General features: G+C 39.2%; 1 protein-coding gene across 10 annotated transcripts in view; it reads right to left on the reverse strand.

Annotated features, from left to right (window-relative positions):
• Positions 1-19360, reverse strand: part of BBX (BBX high mobility group box domain containing) — a 281884-nt gene that overhangs the window by 56314 nt on the left and 206210 nt on the right. For all 10 annotated transcript variants that reach the window (XM_065913527.1, XM_065913530.1, XM_065913529.1 and 7 more), the window contains 3 exons: positions 18457-18655; positions 14687-14754; positions 2493-2573 (listed from right to left, as the gene is read on the reverse strand). In XM_065913527.1, the coding sequence (XP_065769599.1) occupies positions 2493-2573; positions 14687-14754; positions 18457-18655 (348 nt within the window). The remainder of the gene's footprint in view (positions 1-2492; positions 2574-14686; positions 14755-18456; positions 18656-19360) is intronic.

Raw genomic sequence — 19360 nt, forward strand, 5'->3', positions numbered from 1 at the left:
GTTCTCTGCTCAGAGGCAGCTCCGAGAGTGTTGGGGTCACAAACCATGTAGGTCAGAGGATCTGGGATTGAATCTTAGCTCTGCTACTCACCAGCTACCAGACCTTGGGAGCTCAACTAATCTCTTGAGACTTATTTTACCCAAGTGTAAATTGATGGTGATAATAATCCCCATTTTACAGGGTTATGGTGGGAAGAAAATAAGTCACAGAGAACCCTGCCTGGTATGGAACCAGAATTCAGTAAACTGTTCTCTGAATGTGAATAGCATTTTTTCCTTTTATAACACCAGGCATCCTCCCATCCACCACCGCCCCCAGAACCAACCCACACACAACCCTCAGATCTCTGACAGCGGACAGGGGACTCTGTCACACCATCCTTGGTTCAACGAGAACTTTTGTTCCTACTAGTGCTTATCCAAACTTCATTCAAGGTTTTCTCTGAGGGCCAAGAAAAGTTTCTTTTATTAACTGTGCTCACTGACTCCATCAAAGGCAACTTACTAAACAATACATGCACCTGCACTCTAACTCTTCATAAGAATTCACAGGAATCATTTTTTCATGTTAATCAAATTAAGTTGGTTAGAAAGATAATGGAACCAGTTGGTGATACAACATCAAAGTCACTTTTAGAGATAAGGCATAATGAGAAGTGAGAACTGATTGAATTACTGACTCTATTTACAGCTAAAGGCACTAGGAAAATTTTCATTTCACTGTATTTTTCTAATCGAACAAGCATTTTTAGAATAAATCTCAGTTAAAAAAAAAGAAAGAAAATAGATCTCCCACATCCTATTTAACAAACTAGATATACACAAATGGTAATAAATGGCTAAGATAAAACCGAGTATTCTGAAGACACTTGAGGATAAATTTGTAGAACTCTTCTTAGTCAAATCATGAAACCTATCATTTCAAAAGACCGCCATGTGAGAGCTGTGACAGACTGCAGACATGAATCCATAAAGATGTCCTGGGAATTACAGACCTACCGTTTATCATTGAAACTTTAAAAAGTCATGTCTTACTTCAGACATGACTTCTCACTCCTACCAACCCTCCATAAAGTTATAAGAAAACAAATAGTTTGTATAAGGGGAAATACATGCCCTTCAAAGATTAAGTCAGAGAGTAAACCAAATAGAACCAGTGGTATAAACCACCTAGATTTCCGAAATCACTTCACAAGTTTTTAAATAAAAGGAGGTTTCTACAAATTAATATTGAGTAGAGGAGATTCTGACATGAATAGCGAGCTCCCGAAGAAATGGTAGATTGGGGTCAAGGATATCTCTGGAATCTTTAGTTTGCTATACTAACCAAAGAAAGTGCACATGTGTCAAAATACCAAAAATTTCATATGAAGTCTGAGAGATTTCACTAGATCTTCAGGGGCTCAGGGATCACTAGTTAAGAATCTCTGCTTTTCAAAGCTGGCACTAACATTATTTAATATGTATAAAGCTGTTTAAAAGAGAGTGCAGACTGAACACCCTACTATGTTAAATTCTTGAGGAAACAATATACAAGACAGTTAGAATTCATGGCACATCTCACAGAGAGCAGACAGGAAAGTGATAGACAAGGAGCATTATGTGAGCAAACACATATTATAACATTCTGGTGATATCAGCAGGACATTTAGGCGTATTACCAACAATGTCATAAGAGGAATGACTTAATACGCCAGTGTGAAAAGTAATTCTGTCAATGAAATGTTGAGAACCACCAGGAAAGGACACTAGAGGAGAAAAAAGTCTGAAACTAAAAATATGTTCTCCTTGGACAAAACTGTACCGCAAGGGGCAAACATTAGGAGGGATGACAGTGTGAGAGAAGGTCTAGTGAGAGACGATTCAAGTGATCAAGGCGGGACCATGTGGTTTAACACTGAGAAAAGATTAATCAATGATGGCTCCATATTGAGTTCCAGGGTAAATGCAGATATTTTTGGGAAGCAGTCTTAACCTTTAGACTTGATATCAAGGATAATGTGCTTTCGACATCATCTGTAAGTTAGAGACATACTGAGCCAAACAGGTGTAACATTAAAACATAAGAGTTTGAAAACTGCCAACTGCATGCTAAAATTTCAAGAGAAAAGTGTATTAAAGCTAAATAAAAAGGAATGCACAGCCAATAACCGTGAGTCAATTCTATCTTCTGATTCAACACTTGTCAAATTAACACCTGATAAATAAGTCCTAACAATAATTCAATTATATTCTTAACTTTCCTAGCCCTGAATAAAAATTAGTGATGAGGTTTAAGGGAAATAACATTTAGTATGAGTTAATAATACGTTTCTAGAACGATATTTATTCCTTAAAAAGATTCTAGAGTTTCAAATTTTGGTTTATTTTCCCATTTATGATTATTTGATCTAAGAATGAAGAGTTCTTCATTGCTTTAAGTTACTGTCATCAGCCTAAATTGAAGCTCACTTGACAACCTCATTAACTATAGATTGCAACATGTATCTTACCTCGGCAAACTGAAATAATGGTGACTTCTGACGCAATTCAGAGGATTCTGAAACATCAGGCCTGCAAGTGCCAGAGGAGATCTAAAACAAAGAAAGGTGGCGTGAGGCGTCACACAAATAGCTCCTGGAGGATAACAGAGGACAAAGGTCACCTAAAATATTCCTATTTAAGGAAGGAATGGTTTTCATTCCCAAATTTGAGGCAATACCGTGACAAAAAGATAGTTATATTCTGCAAAGTCTTATACATGGTTTTATAAAGTTTTATATACTCATTCATTTGCTAAATATAATGCCATAAACAGTAGGAGAGAGACAAGGCAGTGCATTTCATGATGATTAACCAAAGAGAAATTTAATTTCTACAACGATACTCGTCGGATCTCTTGGCTTTCTACAACCAAACCCAACGAATATCTACTTTTTCCACATTCTGCATTTCCCCAATATTTCACATCACTTGACTATATGAAAACACAAATGAGTTATCATTATAAACCTTTTGGGAAAATAAACCTAAGGTCAAATTTTTGTGTTCCAGGGTTTTCCTGAATTTATATACAAGTCTCAATCTTGGAAAAGTTAGTATTATTTTCCTAAAAAAATTTCTTTTATAATATATTCTTGTATATTATTTACTATATTGGGTAAACATTTAACACTCTAAAATCTTTACTTGTGATTTTTCACTATTAACAATAGTTACAGAAACACTACTGACTTTTTTTTTTAAAAATTCTTGCTGTTAATCAGGTACTATTCTCAGGATACATGTTTCCTTTTTTACTCAATGTTAAAATTGACTACATATGGATGAAATAATCACCTTGGTAGCCTGTAATTCATAAGTCACAGGAGTCATAGCATGTTAGGAGGGAAGAGTTTCAGTATCCCTCTGATCTACCCCCTTTGACAGATAAAGGACATAGGACGAGAGAGGTACATGAAACCTCTTACTCCCCAACAACCAACGATCACTGACCGCCGCAAGACGTGAGAATGCGTTTAGGCGTCATCTTCTCCCAGGGATTTGGTTTAACGCAGAATCCTCACCATTGCCTGGACACAATGTAGATACTCAGGTACTTGTGGAATTAATGAAACTAAAGTTGATAACATGTCTTTTAAATACCAAATCAGTGTGTCCCCTTGCCTTTTCTTTGCTGAATGGCAAAGTTAGAGAATTTAGAGAATCTTAGGGAACAAGTTATCTTTTACTCTAGGGGAAAGATGAAAGTTAAAAATACTTTTTAGAAACCTGTTTCTGAAAATAAAATTATCCAAGAATCTGGAGAAAAAAAATACAGAAGAAAACTCATCTACAATGTTATCTCCCAAAGATAAGCACTGTTAGAATTCCACGTATATTCTTGAAGTTATGTGTAGAGATAGTTTTCAACAGAAATGGGATGTTGTACTAGTTACAAAACGTTTGCTTTTAACAGTACATTGATTTTCTTGTGTTACTAAACCTTTCCCTATGTGATTTTAATAACTGCATGTGATTATAATTAGATGGCTGAATCTATGGGCAGAGCTGGCAGTGACCCAGGTTATATTCCAAAAACCAGTCTTCACTGAAGATGTTCTAGCAACGTCACAGACCACTGGGCAGAAGCAAGTATTAAAATTTTAATTGTCACCTTTGGGTTTGAAAGAGTAATGGCCACGTTCTTCCCATGATAAGCTCCACAGAAAAGGCGCAGAAGCTGTAATTAACTTGCCACCTGTGGTTTGGCTGCCACAGCCTGATTCCCTTGCTGTCATTTAACTGTTTGACAAGCAGGGTGCCCAAAAGTCCAGTAGTTTTTATTTGTTTTCTAAGTATTTGATCCAAGGAGACACAAAATGTACTTTAAAAAAGGCCAGCAAATCCTGAAATGACTAGCCACAAAAATTCCTCTCTTGGAAGGAATACTTAAATAAAACTCCATACAGTTTCTGAACAATGAAATATATCAATACTGTTCTGGTTTATAAGGAACCCTATGTTTTAAACTTTATTGCCGTATAGTTGACTTATAATGCAAATATTTTATAAAGCTTTGTAGTTTACTTAACCAAAATATTGGATTTATGATAGACTTAAAGGTGTACTGTATAATATAGGGAATATAGCCAATATTTTCAAATAACTGTAAATGCAAAGTAACCTTTCAAAATTGTACTATAATTTTAAAAATTTTCAGTTACTTAGAAAAGTGGGCTATCACAAAAATTAAAAAAATAAATCAAAGTAGATCAAGTGGTTCTAAAGTTTCTCCTGAGTGTAGTAAATTAATATTTATGATTCTAAGTTATCAAGAAAAGGATAATTATAAAATGTATTCTTTATTTTAAAAAGGCAGAAATAAACGTGTGTGATACATGCTAGACCTACTTCCACCTAAAAACTCAAAATGTAAAAACAGCTCAATGACATGGAAAATGTACTGAGGCAGAATTCATTCTTGCACGTCTGATAAATGAGGCATCCAGTGCATGTATGTATTTGTGCATACATGTGAGTGTTTGATAGAGAAATCTGGCATCATACCCACGTGGCAGGAAGAGGTTATTTCCCACAAGAGGCTCCTATTTAAGAAATGTTATTAGAGGGTCCTAGACCTTGGGGTATCACTTTGCTGTTTGTATTCACAGCATTCTAAATTACTTATTCAGTGGGATATGGCTAAATATAACAAAATATAGAGATTAAAGGTACTTGTCCATTAATTAAGAAGGAAGAAAAATGCCAAATGAGGATACATTCAGTAAAGGCAGGAAAAAAATCCAAGTAGCTGTTTCTAGAAATAGTTCCTGAAATAATCCATAAAGCCACTGGGTGTCGCTATATGCCCAATAAAGAAAACTGCCAAAGGGCTTTTAGCTGCAGTTTTGGTAGCCACATACATGTTCAACGTCCCTTAAGTCCAATCTTCCCTTTAAATTAGCTATAATTTTCAATAACCAAGGAAGGGGAATGATTAGTATAGTTAAGCATTAGGACGAGGTAGTATTTTCCCCATAGGCAAAACGTACATCGTGATAATGAGAGACATGGAAACATGACCCAGTCCCTTTATATGAAACAAAATCAAGCCAGCTAGATGCACTGTAAGTGGTCTGGAAAGCTAGGTTTTATTAAGCCCATTCCTACTTCTCAGGGCGGAAAACCCCAGTCACAGCGCGGGACTGTGATGAACACACGGTCAGCCAGAGCCACGAAGTGCACGGGTCGTATCTGAGCTCCGCATCCCTGCCCTTGCTAATCCACACATCTATTGACGACCCGTTCCTTCAACAAATGCTCAATAAACACCTAGTATGTGTCAGAACAAAGACTGCTGCTCTCTTTTAAGAAGTCTGCATCCACCTGTGTGCCTTATGTGTCAGGGAATAAAATAACCCTAAGGGGAGGAGCCTGGCCCTGAAGGCGCTCGTGGTTCAAGAGCAGGAGACAGCTGCACATTAAGAACAGCGGTGCCTCTTGGTGGAATGTCATCAGGTCCATGGGAGGACGGAGCGGCAGCCTTCATTCTTCCTGGGGGTGGATGGAAGAAGTAAGGTCCCTAGCCTGGGAGACACCCCTAGGAGGACCACCAGACTTGTGGAAATGCGGTGCTAACAGCAGGGGGCAAAGCAGCGGGGACCTGCCCTGATCTGTGAGCGTCAGCGACTTTTCCAGCGTGGCCGAAGCCCGAGAGGTCTGGGACGCGGTGGGAGACGGACCGAGCTGAGAGGACCCCCAACGCTACTTTAGTAAGTCTGGTGATTAGGCTGAAGGCAACGGGAGGCAGCCAAGGTTTACAGTCAGAGGAGCGGCAGGACCAGAGATGTGGAGTCAGAGAGGGCTTTCCGTGGAGTGCAGGATGACTCTGGGCTGGCGAGGGACTGGAGGCAGGAGGCTGATGAGAAGGGGAAGGAGATAAACCAGCTAAGAGGCGGGCCCCGATTCAACCAGTAACTGCCCGGAGGGCATCAAGGCTGGGGGGGGTTGTGAGCAGAGGAGTCCTTTTCAGAGTTCAAGGTCAAAGATCCGGGTGACCCTGGGGCCCACGCACTGACTCTCATCCCCCTTCTACCTGGCCCAGGCTTCCCCACAGCCGGCAGATTTTACCAAGGATCCTTCTACACCAGCATCTGATCACTTAATCTGCACTTACTATGAGAATGTTAAATGGACTTGCACTTTTAAACACAGGTGAACTCAATGTAAGTACATTCTATCCAAGTAAGTCCTTCAAAATCTACTTCAGGACTAAAATGGAGCCACTCCTAATTAAACCTGAATGAGGTTAAGGAGCAGCTGAGGACTAAAGACGTGCGCTTGACCGACAGACGCCGGGGCTGGGGTGCAGCTGGAAGAGAACCGGGCCACCCTGGGGGTCACCCCAAACGGTACCGCAGAGACTCGAGAATTCCTTGAAACGAGTGCAAATCAAGTTAAGTCATCCTGGGCTGAGAGGAGGGATAAGTCCCTGGCTTTTCTTAGGGCACCTGGGCCAGCAGCGTCAAGGCTCCTGTCATCCTAAGCCGTGTGGCAGAGCTGAAGTCAGACTCCAGGCCACTTTCATAACGCGCTACAGACGCGGAGACAAACTGGAGCATCTTCCCGCCTCCGTTTCCTCACTCGATAACACAGGTCACAACGCTGCTGACTTCCCCACAGGTCACAGGGAGGACAGGAGGCGGTCGTGGATATAAACCCACTGCCGACAGCAGCGCGGTCCCACCCTTCTCGCTCATCCTCTTCTTCTTTCTCCTCTGGCCCCACTTGCTTGCTGCCCACCTTTCCCATTCCCCCTCTCCACCACCTCTGGGAACCGGAGGGGCTCCTCCGAGCCCGTCAGCATCTCGAGCAATGCGGCCTGGGGACGCACTGAGGACAGATGCCTGCCAATCAGCTTGGGCAGAAGGACTCGATTCTCTGCTGTGAGCCCCGCTGTGAGAGATGGAAGATGCTGGGTTGGACGGGCAGTGAGCAGGGGCATCTTATAAGAAGGAAGGGTCTCCACCCAGAACTGAGGAAGTTCAAAGAGCCCATTTAATGTGAATTTAAATATGTAGTATTTCCTCACTATGTTTAAAAGCTATAAAACTGTGAGAAGGGAATTAAAAGCTTTGAAAAGTGAAAGTGAAGCCGCTCAGTCGTGTCCAACTCTTGGCGACCCTACGGACTGTAGCCTACCAGGCTCCTCCATCCATGGGATTTTCCAGGCAAGAGTGCTGGAGTGGGGTGCCATTTCCTTCTCCAAGGGATCTTCCCAACCCAGGGATTGAACCTGGGTCTCCCTCATTGTAGGCAGATGCTTTTACTGTCTGAACCACCAGGGAAGCCCATATATCAAAAGCTTTGGTGGGGGACAAAAGTTGTGAAGGGGCAAGAATTGGGGTTGGGGTTGGAATTGAGTGGATTTTAGCATCCTGGAGTGCTCAAATATAGCAGCCTAAGAGAGGCAGAAGTCACAGTAGCTCAATGTTACCAAAAAATAACTGTCCCACTTCACTGATATGAGAAATTATAAGAAAGGGGAAAACTTTCCATTTTACCAAAATCTGTATTTGCTTTAAATTTAAAACTCACAGTGTTTTAAATATGGGCATATTCATTAATTTAACAAATACTGGTATTACCACCTTTTCTTATCTCATTTCACCCATCTCATTACTTAATGGAACATATACAGGTTTAAAGCCTAGTATGACTTTCTTGCTCTATGACGTTAGAGAGTTATTTAACCTCTCTAGCCTAGTTTCCTCATTTATGAAATGGGAAATAATAAACCAACCTCTTAAGGCTCATGGGAAGATGAAATGAGATAACCAGTGTTAAGTGCTCAGTATAGGGCGTGGTCCCCAGAACGTACTCACGAAACACCTGCGCGTACGGGCGGCTCAGAATACCGCTAGAGAAGAGCCCAGGGCTGAGGCGAGGTGGGCAGGGACCGAATCACGAGTGGGCTACTGGGAGACTGGAGTTAGTGCCTCTGGGCTCAAATCCTAGTGCGGTGACTTCACAGCCACACAGTCTCGAGCAGGTTATTCGCTCAATGTGAGTATGCTGCTGGTAAAGCATAGTGTAGCCTGTGGGAGTAACAGCCTGACATTTCAAGTACAAGATGCCTAGAATAAATTATGGCAATAATACTAGGTACCAACCCTAGAATGCTTTTCATGAGAGATAAAAACGTCTTACAGCTGTTTCTTAATTAATCTCCATAGACGTCTTGGGAGTTAGAGGCAAGCAGTATTACTAGCTCCATTTTATAGGATGGAAGAAAAATAAAAATGTGACTTAACTTTACTGTCATATTTCTTCATGCCAACAAAAGAATTAGGCATCCGAAACTCACAAATTCAGGTCTAATACACTTTCCAAATATCTGAAGGTTTGTCTTCATTTATTCAACTAAATAGATACTGATACCATCAAACTTTTTTATCAGTTATGATTACTCTGCCTAATTTTTCTTATTTTCTATTATTCCTCAAATCATGTCTTCCGTTTCAGGCAAGATGACTTCTGTGCTCACCTAGGTCTAATACTGACCTTTCCAATATTATTCCAAGCTGTTCTATACATTATGTGTTGAATAATCTCACCTTTCATCTCTGAAATGTATTTCTCCCTGCCTTTATTTTTAAATTTTAATATAGCTTTACATTTTTATGTTTTATTTTTTAAAGTTAAAAATATAACACTACAGATTTTCAGTCCTGGAGATTACTTCCAGAAATTCTAGATCATAATACTTATACTTTATTTATTGCATTTCCATCTTCAGAATATAACTCACTGATATGAAACATAAAGGCTTAACTCAATGTAATAACTTCCTTCTCCTTAGCTCTTCCCAGAGTTTGTGAACATTATTACTTTGCTTAAATTTTTAATAATATTACTTTTAATTCTTCTACTTTTTCTTTCTTGTTCCTTAAAAGTAAAAAAGAGAAGATATATTCACTTAAGCTGCTGGACACTGTTCAACAGACCAGCTCTCTGAAGTTCCCTGGTTAGTATATTTTATGCTTATATCATATTTTCTCAATTAAAAAGCTTCATTTGCTTTTTGATTTATGTAAGTTTACTAAAATCTCATATTCTCTGGAAACACTCCATTTCCTTCACCATTATGGGGTTATTTCCTAACAAGACTTCAATGCTTACATTTCACTGGGTCTCAGTAGAGACAAGCTTGACATGCCATTTTGTGAGTGTGTGTGTGTGTGTGTGTGTGTGTGTGTGTGTGTGAGTGATGGGGCGGGGGGTGGTCATTTTGTGAGTGTGTGTGTGTGCGTGTGAGTGATGGGGCGGGGGGTGGTCACTCAATACAGACACACCTTAAGAGGTATCATGGGTACAGTGCAGACCACTACCATCAAAAGCGAATACTGCAATAAAGCTGATCACACATAGTTTTGGTTTTCCAGAGTACATAAAAGTTATGTTTATACTATAAACAGTCTGCTAAGTGTACCAGGGTTTCCCAGGTGGCGTTCGTAGTAAAGAACCCCCCTGCCAGTGCAGGAGAGGTAAAAGTCACGGGCTCAATCCCTGGTCAGGAAGATCCCCGAGAGGAGAGTGTGACGCCCCACGCCGGCATTCTTGCCCGGAGAAGCCCATGGACAGAGGAGCCTGGGGCTACAGTTCATGGGGTTGCACAGAGTTGGACACGACTGACGTGACTTAGTGCACACACTCATGCGAGTGTACAACAACTTTATGCCTAAAAAATATACACACCTTAACTTCAATGCCTTATTGCTCAAAAATGCTAACGATCACGAGACTTCCGTGGGTCGTAATCTTTTTTCTGATGGAGGGTCTTGCCTCGACATTGATGGCTGACTGATTAGTGTGGCGGTTGAAGGTCCGAGTCGCTGTGGCAATTTCTTAACATAAGATGGCAATGAAGTTTGTCATATTGATGGACTCTGCCTTTCACGAATGACTTCTCTGGAGCCTGCGATGTTCTTTCTTAGCATTTTACCCAAAGTAGAAGTTCTTTCAAAACTGCAGTCAATCCTTTCAAACCCTGCCACTGCTTCATCAACTAAATTTATGTCACGTTGTAAATCCTTCCTTGTCATTTCAACAATCTGCATAGCATTTTCACCAAGAGGAGATCCCACCTTAAGAAGCCACTTCCTTTGCTCCATTAGAAGCCACTCCTCATCCATTTAAGTTTTATCATGAGATTGAAACTGTATTCAGTTATATCTTTACCTCCTAATTCTAGTTCTCTTGCTATTTCCAGCACATTTGCAGTTACGTCCTCCACTGAAGTCTGGAACCCCTCAATGTCATCCAGGAGGGCTAGAATCAACTTTTCCCCATCTCCTATTAATTCTGATTATTATTTTTTTCTTTCTGGTCATGCCACATGGCTTGCAGGATAGCCTCAAGTCCCAACCACTGAACTGCCAGGGAACTTTCTTAATGTTGATATTTTGATTTCTTTCCATGAAATGCAAACATTCTTAGTGGCATCGAGAATGGTGAATCCTTTCCAGAAGTTTTTCAACTAAATGACTTTGCCCAGATCCATCAGAGGAATCGCCATCTATGGCAGCTACAGCCTTACAAAATGCATTTCTTAAATAAGAAGGCTTAAAAGTCAAAATGACCCCTTGATCCATGGGCTGCAGAACAGATTGTGGGATAGCATGAAAACGTCAGTCTTGCTGGGCACCTGTGTCAGAGCTCTTGGATGGCCAGGTGCATCGTCCGTGAGCAGTAGTATTATACATGGGATCTTCCTTTCTGAGTGGTAGGCCTCAACGCTGGGTTTGAAATATTCAGTTAACTATGTTATAAACAGACATGCTGTCATCTGGGTGGAGCAGGCAGAATACACATAACATTTATCAATTAAGTTCCCTGTTTTATATGGATTATGATCTGTAGCACCCCCCAGCCCCCAGCTCATATCACAATAGTTACATTACAGGTCACTGATCATAGACTGCCACTAACAAATATAATAATAATGAAAACTTTGAAATTCTGCAAGAATTGACAGAATGTGACAGAGGGATACAAAGTGAGTAAATATGGTGGGGAAAATGGTGCCAACTGACCTGCTAGACGCACGGTGGCCAAAAGCCCTCAATTTGTAAGAACTGCAGTATCTGCAAAGCACAGTAAGATGAGGTGTGCCTGTACATTTATTCTGCTCCTTTAATTCATGTCCTCCCTAACAACAAACACTGCTTTTTAAATTTTATCTCAAATATGTAATACATTTCAGTGTATTCTGGGTATAAAGAAAATACGGGACTAACCATTTATGTGAAAAAGAGTCAAACAAACCGTAAATGCAATTCTTACCCCATTTTATTCCTCAGAGACACAAATAGTAGCATATAAAAATGCTGCCCTAATAATGCCAAAAATACTGTGGCAGATTTAGAGTTAATCAGAAGACTAAGGAGAAAGCAAAAACTCATAGACATCCTGCTTGTTATTATTTGCTCACTGCTATCTCAAGAACCTATAATTTCTCTCTAAAAACCCTAAGAGCACATCATATGTAGATCTACAAAATGTATAAACCGAAGAAACTTTAACCCAGAATTTTATTGTTCCTGTAACGTAAGCCTCTCTACCTTCTGTTGACAGAATTGTTTTTAAAAATACAACTATTACCCATATTAAATTTTTCATATTAAAAAAATAGGCTTTTGAGGACTTTTTCTATGTGATTAGGTTTCAGGCTACCGAATAAAGGAAAATCTCCTTTTCAATAAACCATTTCAGAATAAGAATTTTCTCATGGCATTTTAAAAAGTCATTACAATTAGACCTCCTCTGTGGAAGAATTTTTGTAAAATGTCACTTTATTTGACTGGTCCTACCCAATAGTTTAAACATACTTCATGGTAATTGTTCCAAATCTAAGAAGTATCAAATTTCTGTACTTTTCTCCTTATCTCATTATCTTTATAATTTTCTTTAAAAAATGTAAGTATGTATTCATTGTATTTGTCATCTGCCAATGTACATAAGCCCCTAAAGTTCTATGACAATGTCTACATATTTGGAATATGACTTCGCATAGAAATTAGGTATTAAATGAAATCTACTGACAGCTATGAAATAAACTCTCAAACTAATTATATTTAGAGACAGCATTATGTTATACTAACTTGGTCCCTTTATTGTTTCAATAGCTCAAGACTATTTTCAATAATGCCTAAACATATCTGAGACGAGAAGGAGGAATTGTGAAGAAAGAGTTGTATTCTTAGAAGTAGTTCTTAAAGACCTAAGTGCTGGCAACTTCCTTAGCAAGAAATTCCTTCTCCTGTATGGTTCACTTCTTTCTGCCATTTAACTTTCTCTGTTTCTTTACTTTGAGAATTTTCAAAATGGTTCCCCTTCATCAGAAATGGGAGGTTGACCACTGCAAGATTTAAACTGTTTGTGTCAAACTGCTGTCCTTATAAGTGGGGAGAAGAGCTATTCACTAAAAAAAGCCCAAAAGACAAATTTTAATTCAAAGAAAAAAAAAAGTATTCCTTTCTCTGACTAGCATTTTCATCCATCTATAAGTTCTATACATGTTTATTTGTTTACATTTTTTTCCTGAAAATTAGAAGGAATACTAATAGATGTTTGGAAGAAAATTTCATTATTATCTAATGTATGAGAAAAGATGATACTGACTTTCACAATACAGTGCATTCTTGGAAATCATGAGTCGGACAGTGCTGAAAGGTCAAAATGCACATTATTATTCCAACATTCACCTTTGGGAACATGCTTGGGATACTGTACGCTTTAGTCAGAGTTAATCTGATTGCTTTTAATGTGTCATAGAGTCAAATGATGCCAGAGAAGGCTGTCATGTGAGGAAATACAAACATGCTGAATGATGAGTATGCAAAAATACAAAGTGACAAGTTTCCTTTTTCAGCTAAAGGTAAGTACAATGTAAATAAGTACTGGTCCACCAAATTTACACATTTATTGTGATACTAAATTAAAAAGAATTAAAAAGTTAAATCAAACTGAATATCTGGTCAACTACTATGGATCCCAAACATAAATCATAAATAATAAGAGTTTTGTGATGTAAATATCCGGTATCTTCTAAAACAACTATCTGGATATGCTGTAACTGTAATTCATAAGACACGCACACAACTTAAGAAACAAAGGAAGGAAGAAATATATATATATGTGTATGTGTGTGTTAGTTGCTCAGTCGTGTCTGACTCTTTGCGATCCCATGGACTGTAGGCGGGAATTCTCCAGGCAAGAATACTGGAGAGGGTTGCCATTCCCTTCTCCAGGGATCTTCCTGATCCAGGGGTCAAACCCAAGCATTGCAGGCAGATTCTTTACCATCTGAGCCACCAGGGAGGCCCATATATATATATATATATGTATGTACATACATACATATGTATATATGTATATGCAATAAAATTGCTCTTTAGTCCTAAGTGGTAATGCTGGTTGGGGATTGAAAAATTTCCATCTCAAGGACTTAAGTGTATAAACTAATGTGACCAGCAGCAAGTCAATGCATCTGGCTTCTGCTAAATGGGTTTGGAAAATAGAGAAATTCGACAAATGCAAACTATGCATGGCTACTGACAACTACCTGCCTGTCAAGACTATATCTGAGAGTTATTTAGCAAACACAGCCCAATAACTACACAAGGGAATAAAACAAGACCAAGGTCATTAGGGTCTGGGTCCTTTTTCATTTTCTATTTTAAAGAATAAGCAATCCTAAAATGCCATGCTTTCTGATTTTCAAAAGCAGGAGTTTGGATTTATTCAGGTACCAGAGAGACCAACAGTCTGATGCTTTTTTTTTTAACTCTCACCTTCTCACTAACAAGTCTAAATGGGAACATTACAAAAGCAGACACTGTTATGAACAGAATGAATAACTCAAGATCCACCCTCTGGCCTCCATTACAAAGCCGTGGCAAATGCTAATTACTCTCCTGCTCAGAGACTCTCAAAATCTGCACCCAATCTCTGTGTCCTTTTGGGTGCATGTAACCCAGTCTGTTACTCTCAAGGCATAATATCACGCACACAGAAACCTTAATGAAAACTAAAAGCATAATCTGTTCATGAGCTGTTAACAGTGAAGCTGCAGAATAAGCACTGTGAACAGAACACAAGCGTCTGTGTTCTCAGCTTCTGGCAGGAGTGGAGCAGAGAGGGGTAGGGATACAGGGATGCTTACCTCTGGTGTCCCAAGAGCATGTTCTCCAGCTAAAAGCAGCATGCTCAGGCCTCCCATTTGAGTAGGATCTAAGTAAGCCAAAAGTAAGTGAATTATCAATCCACAACCATGGAGAACATATAATCCAAAATACTCACAAAGGCTAACAATCAGAAATCCAACAGAACCACACATAACTTGTTATAGAAAACTTTTGAACTTTATGAAGTAGTAACCTGGTATATGTATGCTTAGTATTCATACTTCTGTGAGCTTTAAAAATACCACTGTTGTCCACCATTCCAATGAAATACTTTATTCAGTACCACATCTGTTTATAACATGAATTATCTCCTAATGCAACGCTTCTTTCCTTACTGCATGGGAAGTTTGGATGAAAAAAACAAAAGAGTGCTTATGTTTGTTTTCTAAGAAATTTGAGATTGTTATTCTCAAATTGCTATTTCTCCCACATGAAATCAGGGCTGATAAAAAGAACCAGGTCATTGGAGGAACTTGAGAACAGAAAGACATTTTACAAATGGGCCACCAAAAATTTAGTGGGCTTTGTTCAAACATTCTTTCTTTAAAACTTTTTAAAACCAATCTAAGTTCAACAGTGAAGTATTTCTGACATCTTAAATCTTAGGGGTATAGTCAGGCCCTTCCTTGAAATATCTTTTAGCATTCAAAATGAACCCTTTTTATACTACTGAAGGTGTTTGTTTTCATTTCTTCAATAATCAACAGAAGTAGAAAGAGAAACTGGTACATCTATGACCCAGGATTATATCTAAACAAAGAAAATACAGACGATAAGAAACCTATATCCTTTAAGGTTGTCTTAAATGAATTACATTTCAGAACTTCAATAAAATAACATATGTGAAAATGTCTAAGTCAATGCTTAACCTAGTGCTTACTGGTCCTCAATAAACACATTTTTTATTTTAGCAATCTCTCTACAATTAAAAATGAGGATCAGGCATAGTGTAGCCTGAAGACATTCAGGTGCTTCTTTTCTCTTTCTTTTTTGATTTTGTTTAAAGATATGTCCTTAAATCCATCTTTGAATACAAATCTGTTTCAAGAACTCATGAAGCAACTCTGACCACAGCTTACAAATGGTCCAACTTTAAAAAAAGAAAAGAATCTGCAGGAGCTTTTTTAAAAAAAGAAAGAGCTTAGTAGAGTTAAAATATGTCACCAAATGATCGGGAGGTCACAAAACAGCTCCATGTTGGAAGACAGCCTAGTAGGAAGACATGTAGGAACACAGACTGATTTGCTAAAACAAGGCTCTCTGTTGTTCGGATTCAATCCTTAATTAAATGTTAAGCTTATGAACTATTGTGGCTGCTAAAACTGACACTTAAATCTATTGGCAAATAAAAATGAGGAGAAATGAACTGGGTGGAAAGTAAAAGTGAACTTTAGTTCTCGGGGCAGCCAAATACTTTTGGAACTGTCATTCTAGAGATAAGAAGGATTGAATAATTGCTTTCTAGTAAAGATAAAAATGTGTTAGTTCAAATTACTGAGTAAAATATGAACATATATCCGTGATAATCTATTTACGTTGTAGACGAATATGACTTTGCTGTACAGACAGTAAAACACAGACAAGAAATTACCATCATCCTTTATGTTCATTATATTAACATATACTTATAACATATATGTATATGTTATATACATATAACATTACACTTATATAATGTTATTTGGATATTATCAAAACTATATTTATATAAATAGCATGCATTCCCTTCACTCAGAGGACCTGCACGAACTTAAATTCTTTTCCTTCTTGGATATCACACACTGGACTGCTTTGGGGTTATTAAAAAATGCAAAATGTCACGTGACAAGGACTACAGGGAAAACAAAATAAAATGAAATTCCATGTAAGCTTAAACTGGCCTCTAAAAGCCCTACAGCTTCTTCCTCTAGATTTAAACAGCTAAGAACCATGTTTTAATTAACGGTAAATTAGTTTGCTATCGTTGTGCTAAAAAGGAACATCAGACCAATGTTATCAGCTATACAGTAGCTTAACAAGGGCTGTGAACATGGATTTCGAACATCCATCACAGGCCCTTATATAATGAGATAAATGTGAGAAAGTTCTTTTCCTTCTTTTCTACATTTTTTTAGAAGAATGCTGTTTTTAAAAGCCGACCTGTAAATATGTTGGTTGAAACCTAGGTCCCAATTTGAATTTGTGGGTATAACAAGTAGACTAATAAATTAACAGAAATAATGCTATAGACAGACATCTTTCATAGCTTTCTGTATTATTTCTGGTTTGTGAATAGCCACTGTATGCAAAAAACAAACAAACAAACAAAAAAACAAAACAAAACAAAAAATCAGAAGGGCTGATCCAGACTTAGAAGTGGTAGAAAAAGCAATGGAAGATACATGCTAATCGAAGGAATTCATTTAGAAACCAGTCAAGATATACTCTGATTTGGTCCTGATGATAAAGTATTTTCTAAAAACTCTTACTGACACAATCTGGGGATCCTAGAAGCAGCAAGCAGGTTGAAGCTTAAATTGTACAAAGTAACAGCTGAAACAAGGACAGATCTCTATTCTGATTCCTCTGAGATATGCAAAGCATCACTTTGTGAGCTCACCTAGAATTACACCACAGATATTTACATAACAATCACCTGAAGACTGTTCCCCCAGAATGGCCATCGCTTCAGACTCCATTTCTTAGATCTACAAGTGACACCCCACAAGTCACACACAAACTGTTAAATCTCATTAGGCCTGCTGGCGATTAAAACATGAAGTGTCATCACAGTGCTGCTCAACTTCCATTTCCAAGCTTTCTATTTTGCCAACTGTTCAGAGCTCCCATTTTGAAGAAAATCTATTTGTACGAATGACACGGGAACCCTCTAGCTCCAGACCAGTTTCAACACTTCCATCCTGCCCAGCCTCCCTAACTCATCCTGGAAACTTCTCTTGATTATGGTATTATAATAGCTAGGAAGACAGAACCATTTGCAGGGTGAATACAAATACTCTATTTCATGGTAATAAATGCTGTAACATTCCTGACCACCCAGAAAATATTAAGGGCTCAGAACAAATGGGACCATCTGGAATGTTCAATTTGCCGGGCCCGTAAAAGGAACGGGATGGCAATTCCCGCTAAACAAACAGCTGTCAGATCCATCCCAGGTTTGTGATGGAGCTGTTCATCCTCCTGCCCTCGAAGGTGCATATCCTCAAACGACCTGCCTAACTGTGGCTTCTTAAGTATGCAACTCAGCTAAGGTGCTCACAGCGTGCGTCAGAGGCTCAGCGTGCCCGGCTCTTTGCGACCCCATGAACCGCAGCCCGCCAGGTTCCCCTGTCCATGGGATTCTCCAGGCAAGAAGACTGCAGTGGGCTGCCATTCCCTTCTCCAGAGAAGGTGCTTACGGGGAACAAGTTAATAGTGGGCACGAGTGTGTCCGCTGGTTTGTTACATTACAAAATCCCTGCGCTCCTGACGTCTCCACATTGTCGGCTTTTCCATATCACTGCCAGGAATCCGCAGATGTTTACAACGGCTCCACCACTTGGTCTAACCCTCCTTTCTTTAATTTTATACATATATACATTCTAAAGCATGTCATACTCCAAAGCTTTAACCTACGGTACATTTTTGCCATTACTTCCTACCGGTCATAAATTTTACTTTTCTCTCCCTCTCTATCACCTGTTAGAAATACTGCCTACATGAACTGCCCTAGTCTTAAAGAACAGGGAAAATTGGTGTTTAAACTCACCGGCCATTCCAAAGTTGAGCTGAGGCGTTTCTTCAGCCTTTGTTTTCTTGGGGCTTGGCAGGTCTCTTGAAGAGTCAGATGGGAAGGCCCAGAGTTTCTTCCGCGGATTGACAGCGGTAGGTGCTGGGGAGTTCACAGGCTTGTTTGTGGTAGGACACCACTTGTAGCCAGGATTTGCTTTCATAAACGCATCTTTATACTATAAATAAAGAACAGACAATGTATTTTAATTAACACATAGATTGGCAAGTTCTAATAGCCTTCACCTTACTCCTCTATTAAGATACTGAATAATAAAAAAAAAAAATAACCACTTCTGTGCCTTTCCTTGTAGAAGAATGACAACCTCCATACAGGGCTTTAGAGCTAGGACACGAATTTATCTACTAGAACGTTCATTTGTGGGATGAGGGTTCAGAGGCAACAAATTTTGTGTCTTTCAACTCTCACTATTCTTTTCTCTTCCCAGTATCCAAATTCAGATCTCCGCCTGATCTTGGAGGAGAAAGGGAGTTATCTGTCATGTTATTTGTCATGTGTATCTATTTCAAAGCAGGTATCAGATGCACATTACAAATGTGAGTCAATACCAGGGTCAATAACTAGATTCTGCTCACTGCCTGATTTGGTAAGTTAAAAAATTAAAACATGCTTTTGCACAGGCGAATACAGGCAAATCTTACAGAGCGATGCCATCAGCTGTGGGATAAATGAACCAAGATGAGGAATGGCAAGGGAGCACGGCAGCGCATGATGATGAACTTCTCAGTTCTCCGCAGGGGCATGTAGGAGAAACAGTCCCGGACACAGAGTCGGATCACCTGGTTCAAACCCACCTCTGCTGTGAGTCGGTGGGGGACATTACGCAAGCTGTACAACCTTTCTCAGTCTCAATTCCTCCTCA

This window comes from Muntiacus reevesi, chromosome 21, assembly GCF_963930625.1.
Source record: "Muntiacus reevesi chromosome 21, mMunRee1.1, whole genome shotgun sequence".
NCBI classification, from domain to species: domain Eukaryota; kingdom Metazoa; phylum Chordata; class Mammalia; order Artiodactyla; family Cervidae; genus Muntiacus; species Muntiacus reevesi.